Genomic DNA, 19,900 nt, shown 5'->3' on the forward strand with positions numbered 1-19,900 from the left:
AGCTGCAAGCAATAAGCTCTGAATGTTCAGGCTGTCAATCCAGTCTCCTACCTGGTAGTTCCAAGGTTTCTGCGTCAGCATTTCAATACACTGAAATCCAGATGTTTCACACTTGGCAGTAAACGCTGTTCCTTCAGGAAACAGTTTCATGTCTATACTCTGGCCCAAATCAATGAGTGTCAAGCCATGGAAGAGACCATCTATGTCACATGTATCATTGTCCAGAAACCTTCAATCATGACATGAAGATACCATGTAAGTACTAAGGCTATGAGATATCATGAGACACTGGCATCTCAGGCAGCAAAGAGAAACACTTGCCTCTCTCCAAGTATGAAATTGTCAGGCTTAATGTCCCCATGAATGATTTTGCAGCTGTGGAGCTCTTCCACCATATAAAGAATTTTTACAGCAAAGTAGATGACAAGTGCTTGAGGCATCACCTTCTCAGGAAGCTTTTTGTAAATGTTTATGGCATTCTGTAAACAGAAAGGTAGCAAAGAACCATCAGCTACAGAGACACAACTTGACAGAGATCACAGGTCCATGTCTATAAACACAAAACATGTTCACAATGAAGGTCCATAAAGTGGAGAGTAGAGGAGACATCTGAATATTGTAACATAACAGCACTCTAAAAAGAATAGAGATGTTCCAAGCTGATCACGCTTACCAACAACGTTCCGTAGTTGTGGAGCTCACCAACCAAAATGCTTCCATTTTGAAAGAAATGAGCAGAATAAAAGTGGATGAAGAGGTGGCGTATGCTTGGATCAAGCCTTTCTGCTAGTTGTGTTGCTATATAAAACTCCCAAGGATTGGCAGGCTTCTGGACCTGAAATCAGAAAACTGATTTAGTACGAAAATCTATTAGCATCAAAGCAGAAGTTCTTCTCAGGTTGGGATTTTTTATTTTTTTTATTTTTTTTTTTAAATTTTACAACAGACCAGGCATTTTTCCTCTTGACCAAGCAGAATACTTCTATCTACTGCAATTAACCTCAGTGTCAATACACTCAGTGATTAATCCTCTTGAACCAAGACTTCAATTACATGCCACAATACCATTCTAGCTGCTATGTTCTTTTGTGCTATTTAATATGTCAAGTCTTTCCGCAACATTCATGCTCCTGCTGGCAACAGACATTTTGTGTAAGAGCAAAGGGTTCTGAAGTCAAACCAGAAAACCCTTGAGATTCCTTCCCCTTCTATTTTCCCTGCTATACTGAATACCTGGTTCAAAAAAAACAAGCCTTAAATCACCATCACATACTAGAAAGCTCTTAACTAACGTGCTACGCTAAAAAGGTTTTTGCTGAAATAATAAATGTTGATGAAGAGATCCACAAAAATCTTCCAAAGGTAGGAAAAAAGACCCAATGTGGAGGCTAAGGGGGTGTGTGTACGTCAGCTCCAGCCCGTAACCAGGTTTCAGCCAGCCTGTAGTAACTGTACACGTGCCCTGGCAGCAGATGCAGTGTTGCGTGACCTTGTACAACCCTCCCAGGCTAGAGCTGACCTCACAGTTGCACAGACTTTCCCTTTGGCAGCAGTTCTGATGTAAACACACGCTATCATCTGTTGCTCATTCCTGCCCTGGAGCAGCCTGGAAGAAGACAGGGCAGAGCAGAGAGGGAGCTGCTCAATCTGCACTTGCCATCCGGACAAGTGTGTTTATTAATAAAACTGTACCAGAGAGGTGTCACCCAACAAAGTCGACATAAGCACCAGCTGCCACCAAAGAGGCTGGCTGCACAAAGGGGAAAAATGCTTGTGGAAGGCTAGGGGGCATGTATCTGGAACAAAGAGTGGCCCTTTCTGTGCCATCTGGTAAAAAAACCTATCATCAATCCAGACATTTTCATTTGCTGTAGACCAAGAGCACTTGCACAAATAGCTGCCTTTGCTCTGCTGAGAGAAATAGCCTGGCTCTATTTCCAACTTCTTAGGGTGCTTGTGACTATTTTATAATGACAAGGTGGAGAGGCAAGAGGATAAATAACTTCCCATGCAGAATGAATCAGACATCACGGTGCTCAAAGGGAACAAGGCTTTGAGGACAGACCAATATGCTTTACCTCATATTTATAAACAAAACTCAGCAAAATCCATCAAGGAGGGGTACCATTACTGTAAGACTCACAAGTTTTCCAGCAGAGCTATTCCAAATCCGCACTGCTCACCTTGAATGTTACTTTCTGGTTGTTTCTAGGGTTATTTGCATCCAGAATGGAAGCCTGATAGACTTGGGCAAAAGCTCCCTCTCCAACCAAGCAGTCCACATGGAATGAACTGGAACCTTTAAGAGATTAACAACTTGTAAGTCCTGCTTGCAAACCTCATGGAAGAGGCATCTTTACCCAGGAGGAAAGAAATAGAGAAAAAAGCATCAGCCTATGTAAGATATTGCTTTAACCCCAGTGCCAGTCCTTCTCTAAAGGTTTGCTCTTGCTAGTCTGCCTTTCCATAAAAGAAAAGAGTGCTGTGAAGTCCCATATACTAAAAATAAGTGTTTCTATTTTAGTGTGACTCCCTGGAAGTAATCAAATTCCAAAGTGCATTTCTTAAAAAGTAAACACTAACATTTAAGTCATACAAATATGTTGCAATTACTGTACAGATTTTGTTGACACAGGACTGTTGCTGTTCTACACGAAGTTTGAGAGCTGAGCCACAGATTACTAGGAAAGGAAAAGTAGGAAAGTTACCTAGTCAGAATGCCTAAGCAAAAATGCTTGGGCTACAGAAGACAAACCCACAAAGCAGGTCTAGTTTCAGCTCTGAGGTTTAGATAATCTGGATAGATGCACAAGTAAATGGGAATTAGAAAAATACTCCTGAGGTTCTCAGAAAAACTTCAATAAACACTTTAGAGTTAAATGTTTGAAGTAGCTCTTACCCAGCAGGAGTTCAGCCTTCGGTCTGATGGGTGGAAGAAGAGATTTCCATTCAAAATAGTTAGCACAGGTGTGGAGTGGTTTAGGAAGCTCCAATAGGAATTTGCAAATCAGTTCCTTATCCCAGGGGTTCTCAACAAGAGCTTCATGGAAAGAAGAAAAATATTTCAGCTATAAGAAAATGTAGTTTCAAAGAGCTGACACATCCTTATACTTGAATGAGTGCCACTGATTTAAATAAAAAATATTCCTTAAAAAAAAAAAAAAGATGGACAAGTATTCCTCAGTTTTAACCATGCAGCTGCTATGTCTTCCCTGCCAAAACTGCCCAGAAAGGCAGATGTTTCTGAAGTATTTGAGCCTCAACTAGGAAAGAACTCTTAGGTACTCCTGAGTACTCCTGTACTTCAGATCTTAGGCATCACATAACACAGGCACAACCCATGCTTGTTCTTCCTTACATCACTTGTATGCACACAGAAACCTCCTTGCAGGAGCCACTAGACACTGCAGTGACCACCTTCACACTGAAACAAAGCTCTGCTGCAAGAACATGACACCACTCTGGTCTTGGACTTGACAGAAGAAAATTGTAGGCTGTGCTCTGTACCTGCAGCTTTAACATTCCGAGCTGTCCTGTCCTGCCCCATTCCAGACAGCTTTTCATGGGAAATTTTGTCTGTACCAACAGATGAGGAATACTTGGCTCTGCTCGTGGCAGTCTGCTCATGTAATCTTTGAGAAGCAGCTGTAGCAATTCCTTGAATTCCATTTCCTTGTTTCAAGACATTTCCTTGAGGCTCTCCTTGTTCTGCAGGGCTATATATTCAAAACAAAATATTATTAACTGACAGCAATGCCATTGCATTTTTGCATATTCAGTAAATGAAAAGGTGTCAAATGTGCCCACTCTTGTGACCTTGGCCATAACCAACACTAAGATGACTAAAATGGACATTTCTTAAAAAATAAGAAATTTGGTCATATTATGCTACCCACAGTCTGATAACCTTCAAGTTCATCAGCCAACAAGTTCAGCCAATATTGAGAAGAAAGCTGTAGTTTTACATACACAGCCATTGAAGCTTTTTGGACAGTTAAATTTAATCTACATGTGTCAGAAAACTTAAATCACAGGAGCATTTTAGAGCATTATCACCATACCCAGCTCCATTCAACTCCACAAAGTGCCAAGATGAATGCTAAGCAGAGCCAGTCTGACACAGATACAGCAGCTATAGAGTCCTTGGAAAACTTGAATGCCAGCTCTGGTGTAAACCTGCTGAGCACTCCCAAGCCCTGAAAATCTCAGCAAGTCACAACCTACCTTAGCTTCTTGGTTTTTATCTGCTTGTGCAGGTCTTCAGAAAACTCCAATTCCATTTGTGGCAACTCATCCCCACAGGCTGAACAAAGGGAGAAGCAACAAGAGCAGGTGTTTATTTTCCACGAAGGCAAGCACAGGTAGAGTATTCTTACCCAGACAAGAAAATTCAGGCACAGTGCAGCTGTAAAAGCTGCTAAGGTGTCACAAGAGCTAGAAGTGAACATGCCTATTTTAAAATACATAAGGAAAGACAATAGCTTGGTTTCTTTAGGGAGCATATTGCAAGACTAAAAAGGGGCAGATAAGCACAAAGATGCTCCCAGAAGAAGGTGCTGGGACTTGAGTCAATTTTAGACTATTTTCAACTGCTGGGAACAATAGCTCAGAAAATCAGTTTGACAGCAGTCAAAGCCTCTGTTGTGCCTTGCCACCTTCTCTTATTCTCCCTATTAAAAATTCTTGGACAGCTTCTGTGAAGGGCCAGCCTGTGTTCCTAGCTGCCGTTCTGCAAGGAGTTTGTGTTGGAAAGCAGCAGCAGTAGGAGCCATACCTCTGTGGCATTTGGCAAGGCCTAGGAGGTCAGCAGGGCACAGAAACAGGACTGTGCAGAACCCTGTTAGCTGCTCTCAACCTGCAGCATGCATGATTTACCTCTGTCCTCCAAAGCTTGTCGTGAAGGTGCAGACAGGTAATTAAAAGGTGTGGACACAAGCTGGGCAGCTCGTGCAAAGTCTCTCGTGTTGTTTGGACTGGGAGCTAATGTTTTATTACTGCTTGGTACATTCCACACGGTGTAATCTTCCCTCAAGAACTCTGGTGTCCCTTTTTCTTCCTAGACAAGAAAAAAATAAAGATTTGAAACTAAGTCATCAGAACTATTCCACCAGAGCTGCACTGTAGCCTACCAGCAGCCTCTGCAGTCAGTTTCAATAATGCTGAGTCCACTTACAATATTAGAACAATAAAGGAATGGTAATATCAGCTAAACAACAGATTTACGTATGTTTTGTATCAGTCCTAAATGTTGGCAATAGTCAATATTGCAGCAAACACTAAACTACAAAAAATTGATGCAAGAGCCTGAAAAAGCCTCTCCAGTTATTTAGTGATTGTCTGTTTCAAAGTGGCCTGAAGTTTTATGCATCTCCTTGGCTATGAAAACTCTTAGGTGGTTATTAGAACGTAGGTGTCTCTTGCTCACTGTCCTTCCTCCCCCAAACAGATGGCAAATCTACATATCAACTGCAGCTGGGTTTTTCTAGAGATCTCTGCTATGAATCTCTAGAAGTTTTGTGAAAATTAACAACTGAAAAAGTTCATCCTGTTGGCAGGAAATGTGAAAGTGTATCCAGCCTTCAGCCAGGTGCCATTCATCAGAGTGCTGCAGGACTGGGATAGAACAAAGGTAAATACAACCACCTCTGACATCCCCTGTAGTTATGTAATCCATTTACAAGGGTAATTCTTGCAATAAGACCAAACACTCACTTCTGTTCCTGCTGTACGGTCAGTCAAGGGACGTTCTCCAATGGTTCTGGGCTCCTCGGCCTTGTTTTTATGCTGTGGGATCCTGAAAAACAGGTAGCTTAGAATGGCTTTTCCCCAGAAACCTTCCCAGGCAAACTGACCATAACAAAGACTGTTGTTTTTTAATTTATTTTTTTAAGAATGCCATTTGCAAATACTTAGAGAAGTTGCAGTAGCTCAAAGAAACAAGCTATCCACAGTTAACCAGAAAATTAAGCATCTTAAGCACACTGTCCAAACAGGAAAGTTGCACGATTCCACAGAGAAGCAACTACAGCTTTCTCCTGCTTCTACACAGCTGCTGGTGACTGTATTCAAGCCAATCCTGATATTGCAAGTACAGTCACAGCAAAATTATATGGAATAGAATCAATCCCATCTGTAATTCTTAATAATCTGAATTGAGCCGTTACTTCTTTTCCTCCTTACCTGCTGTTCTCTTTTTCATTCTCATCTTCAAAGATAGAAAATGCAGGTGTGAGAGGTGCAGCAGTGTTAGCTCTCAGACTTCCATCAGGCTCTTAAAAATAAGATAACCAATATTATTTTCACAGAATGAATCCTGTGTAAACAGTCATATTGTCACCCCTCACGAGGCAACTGATGGTCATGGCTGCCTCCAGCTAGACCAGGAGCACTCTCAGAATTCCCACTGAATTAATCTCTCCTGTAAGCTCTTGGAAATGGGGAAGACTTCTCCTGCTCAAACCCAAGACTGGCCAGGAGTACAGAAGCCTTCTTGGCTGCACGTGACCAGTTGTGAAACAACTCCGTGCTCACTCTTGTAAGCCACTGCTACCACCTGCATTTCAGACAATTTTAACTCTTATGGTAAGATGGCAATTCAGATACGAACACCCAGTCTGCAAAATGTTTTAGAAAAAATCTTTACTCATAGCAAATACCAGCTGTGTCATTTTCAAATTTAGGCTTTAAATACCACAGAAGTCTCTACAGAGAAGTAACACATATGAATAGGCTTGTTAACAGTAAAGTGCTTCTGCTGGACTCAGACTGTGCATCAAAATTTAGAACCTGTCAGTAAATTAAAGTAATTATCAGGATAGAAGTGGCTTCTTCACTACACCTAACTTATCTAACCAACAACTGTTTATCTCAAAATGGTGAGGACTGGTGGGAGGGGCAAGTGAGATAAAAGACTGAAATAGCATGGACTGAAAAAATAAGTAGTGCTTACCACTTTTTCTGCAAAAGGCTTCAAATTGTTCCTCACTTTCATCAAGAGGTTCAGGCAAGATGGGTGTTTGAAACATATCCATGAGAAATCCTCAAAAGAAACAAAACCCACATGAATATCATCCCCAGTAAAAGAAAATAAATTTTCAGAGGTTCTCCTACTGTGCAATAGTCAAATCAAACGCCAATTATTATAATTTGTCACATGCCAATAACCAATTATTCCTTCATCTTGCATTTAAACACTCCAGACAACAGAACAAGCACAGGAAGATCCAACTTGGGCAACACATACTTATTGGTGCCATGGCCTGCCCCCTCCTCCATGGCATTTCAGGTTCTTCTAAAGGAGCAAGCTCTCCTTTATCTTCTTAGATATTTGGAAAATTAATGAGTACCACTAGCTTTTTTGGGCTTTGTTGTTGTTTTTCTTTTTACAAATACATATTCAGCTGCAGCAGTTTGCTACACGTCAGTGGTTAATGGGCTTACTGTCAAAACAGAAGACCACAGAAGAAGAGTACAAAAGGGATAAAACAGCATCAGGATATTATTACTCCACATCTGACACCCAAAACTGAGTTGCAATTTCCCTTCTAGGATTTTGAAAAAGCAATATTTAGAATTGACTAGGTCTTTTAAACAATCAAAGACCTTCTGCCTAAGCCACATTTGTTTGAGCTTTGGGGGAAGCTCAACATCAACCACAGTTGACTTAGTAACTTCGTAATGTTCTTCCACATTGTAGGTCATCACCCCAGAAGCACAAGATCCTGATAGTACTGACAAGAGCCACTCAGAGGACATGCTACCCAAAAGAAGCCTGGTAGATGCATCACTAGTGGCTTATCCAGGGGTTTACAGGCTGTGGCTGCTAGGATGTTATTAAAATATCTATTTCTGGTCAAAAGCTTTGGGTCAACCAGATAAGGGCAAAACAAGAAAACCAATATAACTTTACTGTCATCTTTGATGGAATGATGCACATGCCCATCACCAGACAGCCTCCTTGGATATTCAGCTCCACTAAAATTACCTGGCAAGATCCCATCAGCTCCAGTGAAAGGAGCAGATTATTCCAGATGCTTACCCAGCGCTTCCTTCGTGTGAACTGTAGGTGAAGGCTGCACTTTGAATGGTGTTGCCTGCATTGCTCCACCCAGCGAGGTGTTTGGGGTAGCTTGAGAAGCATTTCCAGAGACAAAGGAAGAATTTCCAACTCTAGATGCTAGAAACAAGAACAGTGAGATAATTTCTGAGGCAGACTGGGACTGTTTATTAACATTTCAGAAGCTAGCAAAGTGTTAGCAAGAGAAGTAAACAAGATAAAGAGCAGCACGACAACCCACAATTTTGGGAGAGCAGACTTTGGCTTGTTCAGAGCTCTGCCTGGCAGGTTCCCAAGGCAGACTGCCCTGGAGGGCAAGAGGGAGAGGACTTCATCTTCAATTCACAGGAACGATCCATTCTGACACAAAGTCAAGCAGGCAGGAAGCCAGCAAGCACAAACAGCAAACTCCTGACTAAACTCCAACAACAAGGATTACACAGAAGGTGGAAACAGGGACTAGCTCTACTGAAGGAATATAGAGACATTGCCCAAACATGCTGGGATGCCGCTAGGAAAGTCAAAAAGCTCAGCTAGGGTTGGGACTAGTAGCCACATGCCATTGATGCCCAGCCAGTAACAGTCATATCAATAGCACTGCTCTGTATCAAAACTTGGCTTATTACCTTCTTTCACGTCTGCAGCCATTGTTAGTCCAGTGGACCTCTTGTTAGGGTGCCTTCAAAGAAGAGATTGAGAACATGAGCTTGAAATAAAAGCTATTACTTAAAATCCAGCTTCACTCCAGGTCTTAGCAGTACTGCACTCTAAGCAGCAAGGAGTGCCTTTCCCAGTCTAGAACAAAGAACACATCCCAGACAGCCAGAAATGCGTGATTTTATTTCCCCCAACCCCATTAATGGCCTTTTTTAGTCACACAAATGGAGTAAGTCACAGATCATTTAGAGTATTGAGATTGCCCCCCCCTTGAAAGTTTCTCATATGGTTGCTATAGGTATAAAACCTGGAAGGCAGCAGAGTCCTTTAAAAAGGTTAAAAATTAAATACTGTAACCAAATACTCTTCTTGGATACAGTTTGCCTCCAAGTAACTTCAAGTAACTGTCATGGCAAAGCCTCCCAGTTTGGTTTCCTATATTAGCCAAGTCACACAAGCAGGAGGGCAGGGGAGAAATTCAAGCGCTTTTTTTCTTCTCTGGAGACCTTCACAGCTAAGATATAAGGTGTGGGGTCTACGTGAACTGAGCACATCCTGTTGTTTATTTCAGGCATGGCAGGAACAATAGCACTGGATAATTACTTCAGTTACACACTGAATTTCCTCTTAGTTATTACAATGAAAACCCAGGATTAGAAGAATTACAAACTGAAACGAGGACTCTAAGTTATGTTAACTTTGATCTGTGTCTAGGCATTGCTTTCCACAAGCTACTTTCAGATTTTTTCAGAAGAAAGAGAATTTTTTAGTTAATTCTCAGCTGAAGTGCATACTGAAGACTGCACAATTTGCAGCCTGTCTATACGTACTGTTCTCCAGTGCTCCAATTAAGAGATGAGTCTGGCTGTGCCTGCTCCTGAGCTGAAACATTACTGAATGGAGGGCGTAATAAACTCTTCTGAAGTTCTCCAGGCTCTCGATGAGTTTTCAAAGCATCGTTCTTGGATGTTGCTTCCCACAGGGAGGTTGATGTCAGATGGTGGCCAACAGGTTTGGCTGACTGCAGGGTAAGGGCAGTGGGTGATAAAGGACTTGACTGAGGCTGGTCTGACAGCAGAGTACGGGTGTTCTGCAGGGCTGAACTTTCACAAGATGCCATCCAGTTCTGCTGTAGAGCTGCACTGGGCCCCACGTGTGGATGCACCTTTAGAGATGGGAAATGTTCTTTAATGTTCAAAAATCCCCACACAAGTATAGCCATTGCCATTTCCCCTTTTATTTCTGTGTAATTAGAACAGCCTTCCATGCATAAGAAAACTTTCATATGCAATTAAAATTAAATCGCAAGGAAGAAAAAATGAACTTTTGGGTTCGACAATTAAAATACATTTCCTCAAGTATTTAAAACTATGCTGGGTATCTATACCAGTCAGGTACTGCAGCCCTGACGTCCACATTTGGTTAAACATCTCCCCTGGTTAAAACACTGTTAAATTTGGTGAGATAAGCTCACAAAGACTGCTCCTACTGACTATAACACACACTTACCATTGTCTCACTGGGTTCAGCTGATGTCGTAGATGCTGGTTCTAGTCTAGTTTCCTCCAAGCTTTTGGTGAGGTGGGTGAGTTGCTCCAGCTTCTGTTGCAGGGCCTGCAGTTCAAGCACAGCTGACTCTTTTTTCCTCATGGTGTCTTTCTCTTCTTCTTCTAAGGATTAAACAATGGTATTAAGTGAAACAGTTAATCTGCAACCAAATTCGTTTCTCAGCACAGACCTTACAAGCTGCTTGCATTTAAAACATAGATATATTAGTCAGTTTTGGCTTTGCTTCTCCAAGACTTAAGTTGCCTGTGTGAACGCCCACCTACTTTTTCTCCAAGAAGTGATCATTCAGCACACAAAGCTATTACTGCTACTTACAAACTTTGCCTTGAGACCATCTCAGCTACAACTGGGACGTAGCTCACGCTTCCAAGCACACCCCACCCTGATTCTGCATGGGGATGCTAACTTGGGCATTGAGAAAGTTTTCAGGCTTCAGTAGAGAGGTTGAAAAGAAAGGAATGCAGCCAAGTACTAGTTTTCCAAGAATATGAGGATGTTTATGGAAGAGCTAGATGGAGAGAGAAGAATACCCCATTCTTGCTGTCTTCTGAGGCGCTCATATTTCTTGAAGTATCTCTTGGCTCTCAGCTCTTCAAATGAAAGTTCAGAGCCTTCACAGACAAGTAGGTTTTTATCATACATTGCAACCTGCTCACATTCCACAACAACAGATGATGACTTAGGAAGAACTTCAGATTTGGAGATGTATGTAACATACTTGCTGTGAGGAAAGAGAAGAAAAACTCAATTCAAGTTAATTAGATTTATTCCAGGAGCATGTTAATTTTCCCACAGTGTGACTTAAAAAACCAAACAATCTCCAACACTTACACTTCTTCTCTTCCACCAGTAGAACAGGACTGAGCACCAGCAGAATCGGGACCCTAAAGCAGGGCAGGGGAAATAAAAAAGGAAAAAGTTCCAGTATTACAGTTAACCATTCATTTTTTTACCAGACTAGCTGCCAGGAAGCCCATAATATTTAATTCTGATTGAAGAGATGATAATTCAGACCACAAGCATGGCAAGAACAGATCATCAAGAGAGCTCTACAAGTGCTCAGAGCCTGAGGAAGCTCATTCTGAAGACTTAGCTGTACACGTCTGCTGTAATCTCTGAGAGATTTTGGAAAATGAACAAGATCCCAGAGAACCACAAGAGACAGAAGCAGTTTTGGAAAGTGCAGTCCAGAAGGACACTGGAATTGGTAGTGTCTGTTTTCCAAAAAAACAGGAATGTAAATTCTAGAACACCTGGGTTTATTAAGAATAGATTGGATGGCCCCACCCAGTTTCTTACTTTGAACAAGATATCCAAGCTCAGGGCTAAGGAACAGGCAGCAGACGTTGTAAGTTTTAAGCTTTACTCCACCATACAAGACAACTTTCAGTGTTTGCAGTCAATACCAAACTGAAAGTCATAGGCACTTTAGAGAAGGGCACCAAGCTGAGAAAGCTTACATCAGTTTCCTACCCACAGCCCTTCAGCCTTTAATTTCACCCCCCATTCACCTTTCATCTGACTGTGCCAGAAAGGCTGTGAGGAACTGTGAAGAGATTCACCAAATCTCAACAGAACAAGAGTGCTGCATCCTGGTACTTAGCTGAAATGAGTTACAGGTAGTATCATTTCTGGTTTTGATGTTTTATTGTAGGGAAGGGGGTTCCTCTAAAGAATGCTAACCAGCTGTGTGGCTTACTCTCTCTGCCTGTGGTTCTGGAAACACATCAAGTGACTAAAAAGCGTGTCTCAGTTCTTCCCAACCGAGACAGTTCTATGAAGATATGTTCTTATGCTGTAAGCATCACGAGTAACACTTTCTGAGATACACCAGATAAGAGTTGGTATATTTTACCCCTCCTGCTCCGTCAAGCTCATAAATCTAAGTTCTCTGTGAGGGCTCCCCCCACACTGTCTAAATCACCTATTACCATTTACCTGATTTTTGCATGCGTGTGCCGGGTCATTAAGGTTTGAAACACTTTTTCGAGGAGCCATTTGATTTGCAGCATGTGAAGTTTGAAGTGGTTTTGTAACAGCAGCGCCTGGCACAGACAATAATGGTTTGCATTAATGAGCAGCAATAATTTCCTCATTTATTAATTTCTATTAACTTTAAACATTGGAAAAGTAGTACTTAATTTGTCATATACTCCCCTTAAGAATTTCAAATATGGCCAGGAAAACATAAATTAGTTTCTATGGGAAGCTTATTTTCTTCAGTTACAAAACTCACTGGATGAGGAAGATTCATCTAATTGAGCTATGGCTCACAGGCAAATATCTCTAGTCTCACCTGGCAAAGGAGGATTCTGAGCATCATACTTCTGCAGCCAGCTAAATTGCAAGAAATGTCAGTTATTATCTTTAAGTCACCTCTCCCTCATTCCTCCCCACCTCCCAGGACCCCTTGATTTCCCTGTGCAGTCATCATACTGTGAAACACAACACTAAAGAACTCAGGGTAGTTACAGGAGACTTATTACTGAGGACAAGAAACTGGATATATGTATTAATGTCAACACATCTCCAAGGGGAACTAAAACCAATCCAGCTCAGCAACTGGGCATCTGATCTCGCTGCAGTTCCAGCTACGGACACCAACCAAAATCAAAGAGGGTGCAAGTGAAGCTGCAGCTGGAGCATGCATTGAAACGGCAGTGGCAACAGAAACACAGGCAGCTACAGCCAATTAATAAACTCTGGAAAGAATACGAATATCACTAACTTGAAAAGCCAGGTGTCACTAGCATGGCCAGCTTGCTTGAGTTTGCAAGAAAGCTCACACAAGGCCAGGCTACACGTCTTTATTGTTAGGATCTACTTAACATAGACTAGACAAGAAATTAATCAATTAAGGAACTTTATTTTGGGACCCTACTTCACTGAAGACACTCTGGTCCCGTTTTTCTCACTACACCCTCCAAAACACCCTATAAATATTGAACAGCAAAGAAGTATTATTAAGCTTATACCCACTTTCAACAAAATCAATTATTTCTACAAGTATTTTTAAACAAAAATAATCCCTCTGCTACAGCACAACCTACATGCATGCAAGAAAAAAAAAATTTAACTGTATGCTATCTAGAATAGCTCAACAAGTAAAAGACAGATCAGAATTACCAGTACAGCTGCTGCAAGTTCTCCTGTGGCTGTGCCTGGTTGTGAAGAGCCTTTTGAAGGACAGCTCCAGCACCCTGCACGTTGCCTTCCTTTACCAGCTGCTGAGCCCAAGCAGCATAGAAGTTGGATGCCTTCGAACCAATTCCCTGTCCATAGAGGTACTCAAAATACTGGCAAGGAGAACTGATGAACTCTGCCTGTATAAGATAAGGATGCGAAAGCCATAAGAGCTTTCAAAAACATTCAAGGAAGTGGCGGGTAAAAACAAACAGTAGCAATTTCTCAGTGGCCATCATAGGATGGTAACTAAAAATGAAAGCAGCCTGAAGATACCTCTAGTAACCTAAACAACTCCATAACACAGCTTTAAAAACCCCCATACTTATCCTTCAGCAACACTGAACAGTTTTCAGAGCTCCCTGGGAGAGAAATGCATCCGAACTCCAGGCCACATTCCCAAGGGCTCCTTTTCCTCCCACAGCTCTTCCCAGCCACGGAGCCACATACAGGATGGGGGGGACACCTTTAACGCTTTAGGAGAGCTTAGCTCCCAGAGAAGCGCATACCTACCAGCTTGATACAGTAGCTAACAAATCTTGGGTCTTGGTGGTACCTCTTGTCGCCCAGGAACCCCTTCACAAGCTGCTCCAGGAGACCAGGCCAACGGTTCTGCTTCTCTTGAAGGGGCAGGCATCCTTCCACCCACCGCGCGTACCTGGAACAGGCAGGCGGGCGGGTCACGGCCCCGCCCTGCCCCCGCGGGCCCGCCCGCCCCCCCGGCCCGCGCCGCGCTCACCTGTCCCACGGCTCCAGCGGGTCCGTCCCCTGGTAGCTCCGGATCTGCGCCTCGTAGCTCCTGAAAGGCCAAGGGCAGGACAGCCTGAGCCGCGAGCGGGGAGGCCCCGGCGGAGAGACAGAGAGGCCGGGTCCCTCTGGGGCGCCCGCCTCCCGCGCAGCTCAAGGGCGCCATGGCGAGGCCTGCCGCCCCCGCACCGGGCGGCACCGGGCGGCACCGGGCGGCACCTGCCCCGCGCAGCCCCCAGGCCCCGTCCCGCCCCAGGCCCCCGCTCACCGCACGGCCCCCTCCATCTTCCGCCCGCCCGCCCCAACGGCCGCCGCCGCGTTCAAACCCGCCGCGCCGCCTTCCCATTGGCCGCCGCGCCCGGCCAGCGGGCCCCGCCTCCCGTATCACCCCATTGGTTGTGCGCGCTCCCAGCCCCGCCTCCCTTATCACCCCATTGGGTAGTTGCGAGCGGCCACGCCCTGGGGGCGGGGCGGCCGCTGCTCCCGGCGCGCTGTGCTCCTTCCCGCCACCCCGGGCCGGGGGGAGCGGGACCCGCGGGTGGCACAGCACGGCCTGGGGGACGCTGGCCCGGTAAGGGAGGAGGGTGGGAAGTTAAAAAAAAAAAAAATCAGGCTATAAACTAATAGCTATTACTTGGCACAGCTCAAGGTTGCAGAGGGCAGGTCTAAGGCGCCGTGCTCCCCCGCTCGGAGGTGGGTGTGGGGAGCAGGAATGGCTCAGGCTGTGCTCGGGAGTGCAATTAAACGTGCAGATTGCAAGGAGCCGACAGCCTCAGCGTTGCCGCCGTTCGGCACTAACTGGAGGGCGGTGTGCCTGTTGAATTCGGTAAAACAAATAGCCCCCAAAGGTGAAAGTAGGATACAACACGCCCCCCCCCCAATCATTAAGTAATTGTTCAGCCTGCTGAATTTAATGTAGCAAAGAGCCGTTTAATCCATTTTACACTGCTCCATACATGTATACAAAAGTGCTATAATACAAGATTCCAGTTACAAGCAGTAGGTATTTCATAACATACTGAATACAGCACTATGAGGCAGCTGGGGAGCCTCTGCTTTCCCACAAGAGCAAGTTCCAGTCTCAACATTTACATCAGTCTTCACACAAGATTAAGCTTCTCTGCACAACGAGGCCGTTTCCAGCGTCAGCCGCCCCTTCCCTGTGTCATCTGGCTTGTGAGAGGCCAAAGGCAGGATCAGATCCTCCTGTGCCACTCACTCACTACCCTGGGTCACCTTGTCACGCCACGCTCTCCGACATCAGGTTACTGGGTACAGGAGCAGCAGGGGACAAGTTCAAGATCTCTTCAAAGGAAGGGCCTTCATCCTCAAGGGGTATCTCTGCCTCAAACATACGCTGGAGCAGAGCATCAACCGTCCTGTACCCTGTAGGTGGCCAAGAATAGTCACTGTGAGCATCTATTCCTGTTCCTCAGAAGTTAGGAGGTAGCTACCTCGAGGTGACTCTTACCTCAAAGGTAAAAAAACAAATGCCATAAATTATGTTCCCTGGTGTTTTACCCCATGCACTTTTAAGCACTGTGAGTGCTTGTAAAGGCTAAGAGCATTATTTTAGTATTTTAAGCACTTCTGTTCCTGCATGTCCTCAGCAGCCATGCTGAGAAGCGTAAGACTGAGGAACCAGCAAGAAAGCCATGGAAAAAAGCTGGCACTAAGCTAAAGGAAAGGAGGATATAGTCACCCCGTGATCCAAGCCAGGAGGGTTGCAGAGTGCATACAGGAAGGAGAAAAGCAGAAACTGGGCTTCCTGGCACCAGCAGGACCATGGCAGTGTCTTCAGAGACTGGCTATTGAAGCAAAGCATACACAGGAGGGCCGAGGTAGAAGAGAGGAAATGAAGTTGCTAGAGAAGTAAAAAAGCAACAGGAAACATTAGAATGTCCACAGTTCTCTAAAAATCACCAGCTGGGTTTTAGCTGCTTTTATAGCCCAAAGGAAGCAGAAGTGCGTGGGAGCTTCCCCAGAGAGGGCTACCACCAGGGGCAGCTCAGAGCCTTGGTCTCACCCAGAGCACTGCAGGGCTGCACTTACGTTTGGAGGCAATTTTAAACACCAGCCCTTTTGAGGGGGGCTTTGTTCCCCCTTCTGCCTCAAGGCTATGTGCAGTGCTCTCCATGTTATCCAGCAGCTGCTCATCCCGGAGCTCGTCCCTACAAAAGAAGGGCCCAAAGTTACCCCAGGAGGGGAACATCCCACCCCAGGGGCCCAGCTGTACCCAGCAACAATTAATTCTCTAGGGCAGGAGAAGCACCAGTCATGGTGTTAAGTCTTCATCATCTCCCCCATCCTCTTGGAAACAGCCCCAGGCTGGAAGAGCTCAGAGAGGCCAGCATGAGTAGCCTTCTCCTAACATCTAGACTAAGCCAACTCGGTCATGACAGATCAGCAATAACTTTGTGACAAGAAGAGGAGTCTCAGCTCACACTTCGGGATAGAGGGTAGCTTTTTCAGCCCTCATCAGATGTACCAAGCAAGCCACATCCTGCATAACCCTTTTGGGGGCTTACTCTTGAACTCCCATTCCCAGCTCCTGGATTTTCTGTTCGATGGCCGTTTCTACTTCACTCTTCTCTAGAGAGTACTCCACAAAGAAAGCTTCCAAAATGAACGACACAAAGATACTGAAAGAAACGATGAACAGAATTACAAGACAGCTTTTCCTGCTGCCTTCCTACTCTTTGCTTTTGGGCATCAACTACTGAGTTGGAATTCCCGGGCTTGTTTCCCAGCACTCCTTCCCCTCCTCTGCTGGAGCAGCACTCAGTGGAGGCAAGAATAGGTGCAGCAAATACCTCTATGACACATGTTCCTTAGAGTCACTCTGTGTGACCATCAGTACCACCTCAGCCCGAGGCAGAGCCCTTCTTCCTTCCAGAATGGAGGAAAACAACCCAGAACTTACTTGACAATGATTATCACCATCACAATATGAAAGGCAATGAAATAGAGCTTCGCAGGCTGAGCAGTCACATTGGCAAATCCATTAGCAAAGAGTAAGATGGGAGTTAAGGACAAGAGAGCTAAAAGAGGACATCTTGCTGTAGAGCAGTGCTAAGGGAGGAACCAGATCATACTGCCCAGCACTGACCTTCTCAACAAAGCCCTCTGCAGGAACCCATGCCTGGTGTCCAGCACTACATGCATGGGTGCATGCAACCCAAGGGGAATAGCATGACAGGTCCAAACTAGAGCTTGGTGATCCACCACAAAGGATATCATGCCACTGATTGACTACAGTCAGCTCCATCAGGACAATGAAGGATGATGCAAAGTTGTTGAAGTTGTTCTTGCAGTATTTTCCACGGGCAAACAGAGAATCCTTGAGGGATGGGTTCCCACATTCCAGGGCGTGAGGAGCATTAGAGTTTGCAGGGAAGAACTGGATTTTCCCATGGAATAACTCCATGCCAACGATGGCAAATACACAGTACACAACCTGGGAAGAGAAACCCCATTGCCTGCTTCTCCAGTGATCAGCAAGCTCCATGGCAAGTTTAGAGCTCCAGCACATTTTCCAGTTTTTACAAACATGGCAAGCTGCTGAGGAGCAGCATAGAGAGTCCAGGAGATCCAACCCACAAGGGCAACTACCAGGCAGAAATACTAAGCCAAGAATCATAGCTCAAATACATGGAAATAAAATATTCTCAAATTATGAGGCCAATTTGTATTTAGGAAATAATTTGAGAAACCAGTCTCATGCAGCTTCTTGCTCAAACCAGAGTTTGATTCTTACAGTGTGAAGCCCAGACCATCCTCACTGCCCCATGGAGCAAAGAAGGATGTGCTGACATGGCAACTAGCAGGATCCCAACCCCTCTGCACACGTTTGCATGTGCAATGACCAAGGATGAAATGGACACTTACGATTTCAAAGGCCAGCCATCCAGAGATTTGCATTTATCCTCTTGGAAACAGCATGAGCATGACACTTAAGACACATTCCTGCAAAACTGGAGTGCTTTGAGCTAGGATATCAGGATTTCTTACCAGAGTCAGCCCACCAAATGTCAACATTGTTGGCACGATGTTTATCAGTGTGTTCATGATGACCCGGAACCTACAGCAAATGATTCACGACAACACCTGCTGTGGAGAGGCTCTTTTAAAGCCCATGGTTGCTTATCCTCACACCCCATCCAGCACATGCTTCCCACATGCCCTTACTTAAAAGCAGGTCTGCAGAGAGGCTGCAGCAGCTGGGCTCATCCCAGGCATGCTGGGACAAGGCAGTGGGATGCTTTGTTGAGTGGCCACAGTCAACATGGCCACTGCAGGCATGCAGAACAACTGTCAAAGCAGGCATGTAGAATAACTCAAAGCACTGTTTCAGCCAGCCTCTGACAACACTTGCCCCCAGAACCATACCCCACTTTCTTTGTTACCTTTGAATGCTGTCAACAATCCTTATTAGCCTGAGGACCCTTAAGATGAAGACAATGTCCAGGATCTGCTGGCTGTTGTACTTTGTGGCTGAGAAAGGAAAAAAAAAAATTTGTTATGAAAAATAAGGAGGGAAGCTTAGAAATAAAGCATGTTATTTATTATGATTACGTCCTTCTAAATACTGTTTATAACAGGAAGTTATTAAAAAATAAAAATAAAAAAGACTGGGTTAGTTCTTAGAAACCCTATAGGAAATTCACTGTCTTGTCAAAAAAACTCTCAAGCCCAAGGTGATGGCAAAAGACAACTCAAGACCACCGAGTTTCCCAGATGCATGCAGACTGCTCAAGCTGCACTTACTCGATTTCAGGGTGGTATTGAGTATCGTTGCAGTCAGGGCAGCAAAGATGATGAGGGTATCAAACCTAGCACGAGGGAAGGCAGCGCTGTTAGTCTGGTGGGCAGCTGAGACTGGATGCTTCAGCTGCTGCCCAACACAAACAAGCAGTGACCCCTCTTCCTCATGTCTGTGCCAGACAGCTCCATGTCAGCTCAGACTCTTTGCTGGGTGGGAAGGCTTTAATTAGCAAAACACTTTCCCCTGCACAGTCACTATCTTCATATGTAAGAGAGTCAATTTTGACCAAGATAAGAGAGCAGGGCAGAGAACAGTAGTCTCAATCAGAGCCAGGTTAGGCCAGGGAAGAGAACAGTGTACTCTGACACATTCAATCATTTTAATTACGCCCTGGCACAGGAGTTCAGCAGCAGAGTTCAGCAGCCCATCTCTCCCAGAGACCTTCAGTTCTTGAGGAGCATTCAGCTCCTGTGTTCAAAGATCTCATGGCACATCACACCACCCTTACCACAAACATTCATCCCACTCACCAGTTCCAGAACTGATTTTTGCCAAAGAACGCCCTTGGTTCGTAAGTGTACACTTTCAGGAGTATCTCAATTATATACAAAGCAAGGAAGACCCACTCTGCATAAGAAATATAAGGGGTTTCCTCATCCAGAGCAATGAAGATGGCATTTATCAGAATGATCACATCGTAAGTCCAAACAAATCCCCTGCAAGCAGAAAAAGAGAAATCAATTTGCCACTCCTAAGAAAATAAAAAGTTACATTAATTTCAGGAGTTCTTCACCTCCCCTCTCAAACGTTTCCCCTCAAGAAACTCTTTAACCATCAACTCTTGCCAAATCTGAGAGTTAAGAGAAGTTCCTGCAGAGCTCAGCTTTGCCCTCAAAGTCCAACACAAAGCAGAACACAAGCCT

The 19,900-nt window shown here is 44.6% G+C and overlaps 1 protein-coding gene across 1 annotated transcript in view; it reads right to left on the reverse strand.

The window, feature by feature from the left end:
- Positions 1-19,900, reverse strand: part of BUB1 (BUB1 mitotic checkpoint serine/threonine kinase) — a 30,086-nt gene that overhangs the window by 919 nt on the left and 9,267 nt on the right. Inside the window, exons 11-39 of the mRNA XM_051614805.1 lie at positions 19,508-19,693; positions 18,980-19,044; positions 18,619-18,706; positions 18,224-18,293; positions 17,450-17,669; positions 17,136-17,226; positions 16,741-16,854; positions 14,205-14,264; positions 13,979-14,123; positions 13,409-13,605; positions 12,579-12,619; positions 12,221-12,327; positions 11,114-11,166; positions 10,813-11,003; positions 10,223-10,383; positions 9,544-9,878; positions 8,683-8,735; positions 8,039-8,176; positions 6,950-7,039; positions 6,181-6,271; positions 5,713-5,794; positions 4,876-5,056; positions 4,225-4,303; positions 3,508-3,716; positions 2,900-3,040; positions 2,184-2,299; positions 674-835; positions 322-479; positions 52-229 (exon numbers count right to left, since the gene is read on the reverse strand). Coding sequence (XP_051470765.1) covers positions 52-229; positions 322-479; positions 674-835; positions 2,184-2,299; positions 2,900-3,040; positions 3,508-3,716; positions 4,225-4,303; positions 4,876-5,056; positions 5,713-5,794; positions 6,181-6,271; positions 6,950-7,039; positions 8,039-8,176; positions 8,683-8,735; positions 9,544-9,878; positions 10,223-10,383; positions 10,813-11,003; positions 11,114-11,166; positions 12,221-12,327; positions 12,579-12,619; positions 13,409-13,605; positions 13,979-14,123; positions 14,205-14,264; positions 16,741-16,854; positions 17,136-17,226; positions 17,450-17,669; positions 18,224-18,293; positions 18,619-18,706; positions 18,980-19,044; positions 19,508-19,693 — 3,802 coding nt within the window. The remainder of the gene's footprint in view (positions 1-51; positions 230-321; positions 480-673; positions 836-2,183; positions 2,300-2,899; positions 3,041-3,507; positions 3,717-4,224; positions 4,304-4,875; positions 5,057-5,712; positions 5,795-6,180; positions 6,272-6,949; positions 7,040-8,038; positions 8,177-8,682; positions 8,736-9,543; positions 9,879-10,222; positions 10,384-10,812; positions 11,004-11,113; positions 11,167-12,220; positions 12,328-12,578; positions 12,620-13,408; positions 13,606-13,978; positions 14,124-14,204; positions 14,265-16,740; positions 16,855-17,135; positions 17,227-17,449; positions 17,670-18,223; positions 18,294-18,618; positions 18,707-18,979; positions 19,045-19,507; positions 19,694-19,900) is intronic.

The sequence above is a fragment of the Apus apus genome, chromosome 3 (genome assembly GCF_020740795.1).
Source record: "Apus apus isolate bApuApu2 chromosome 3, bApuApu2.pri.cur, whole genome shotgun sequence".
In the NCBI taxonomy this organism is placed as follows: domain Eukaryota; kingdom Metazoa; phylum Chordata; class Aves; order Apodiformes; family Apodidae; genus Apus; species Apus apus.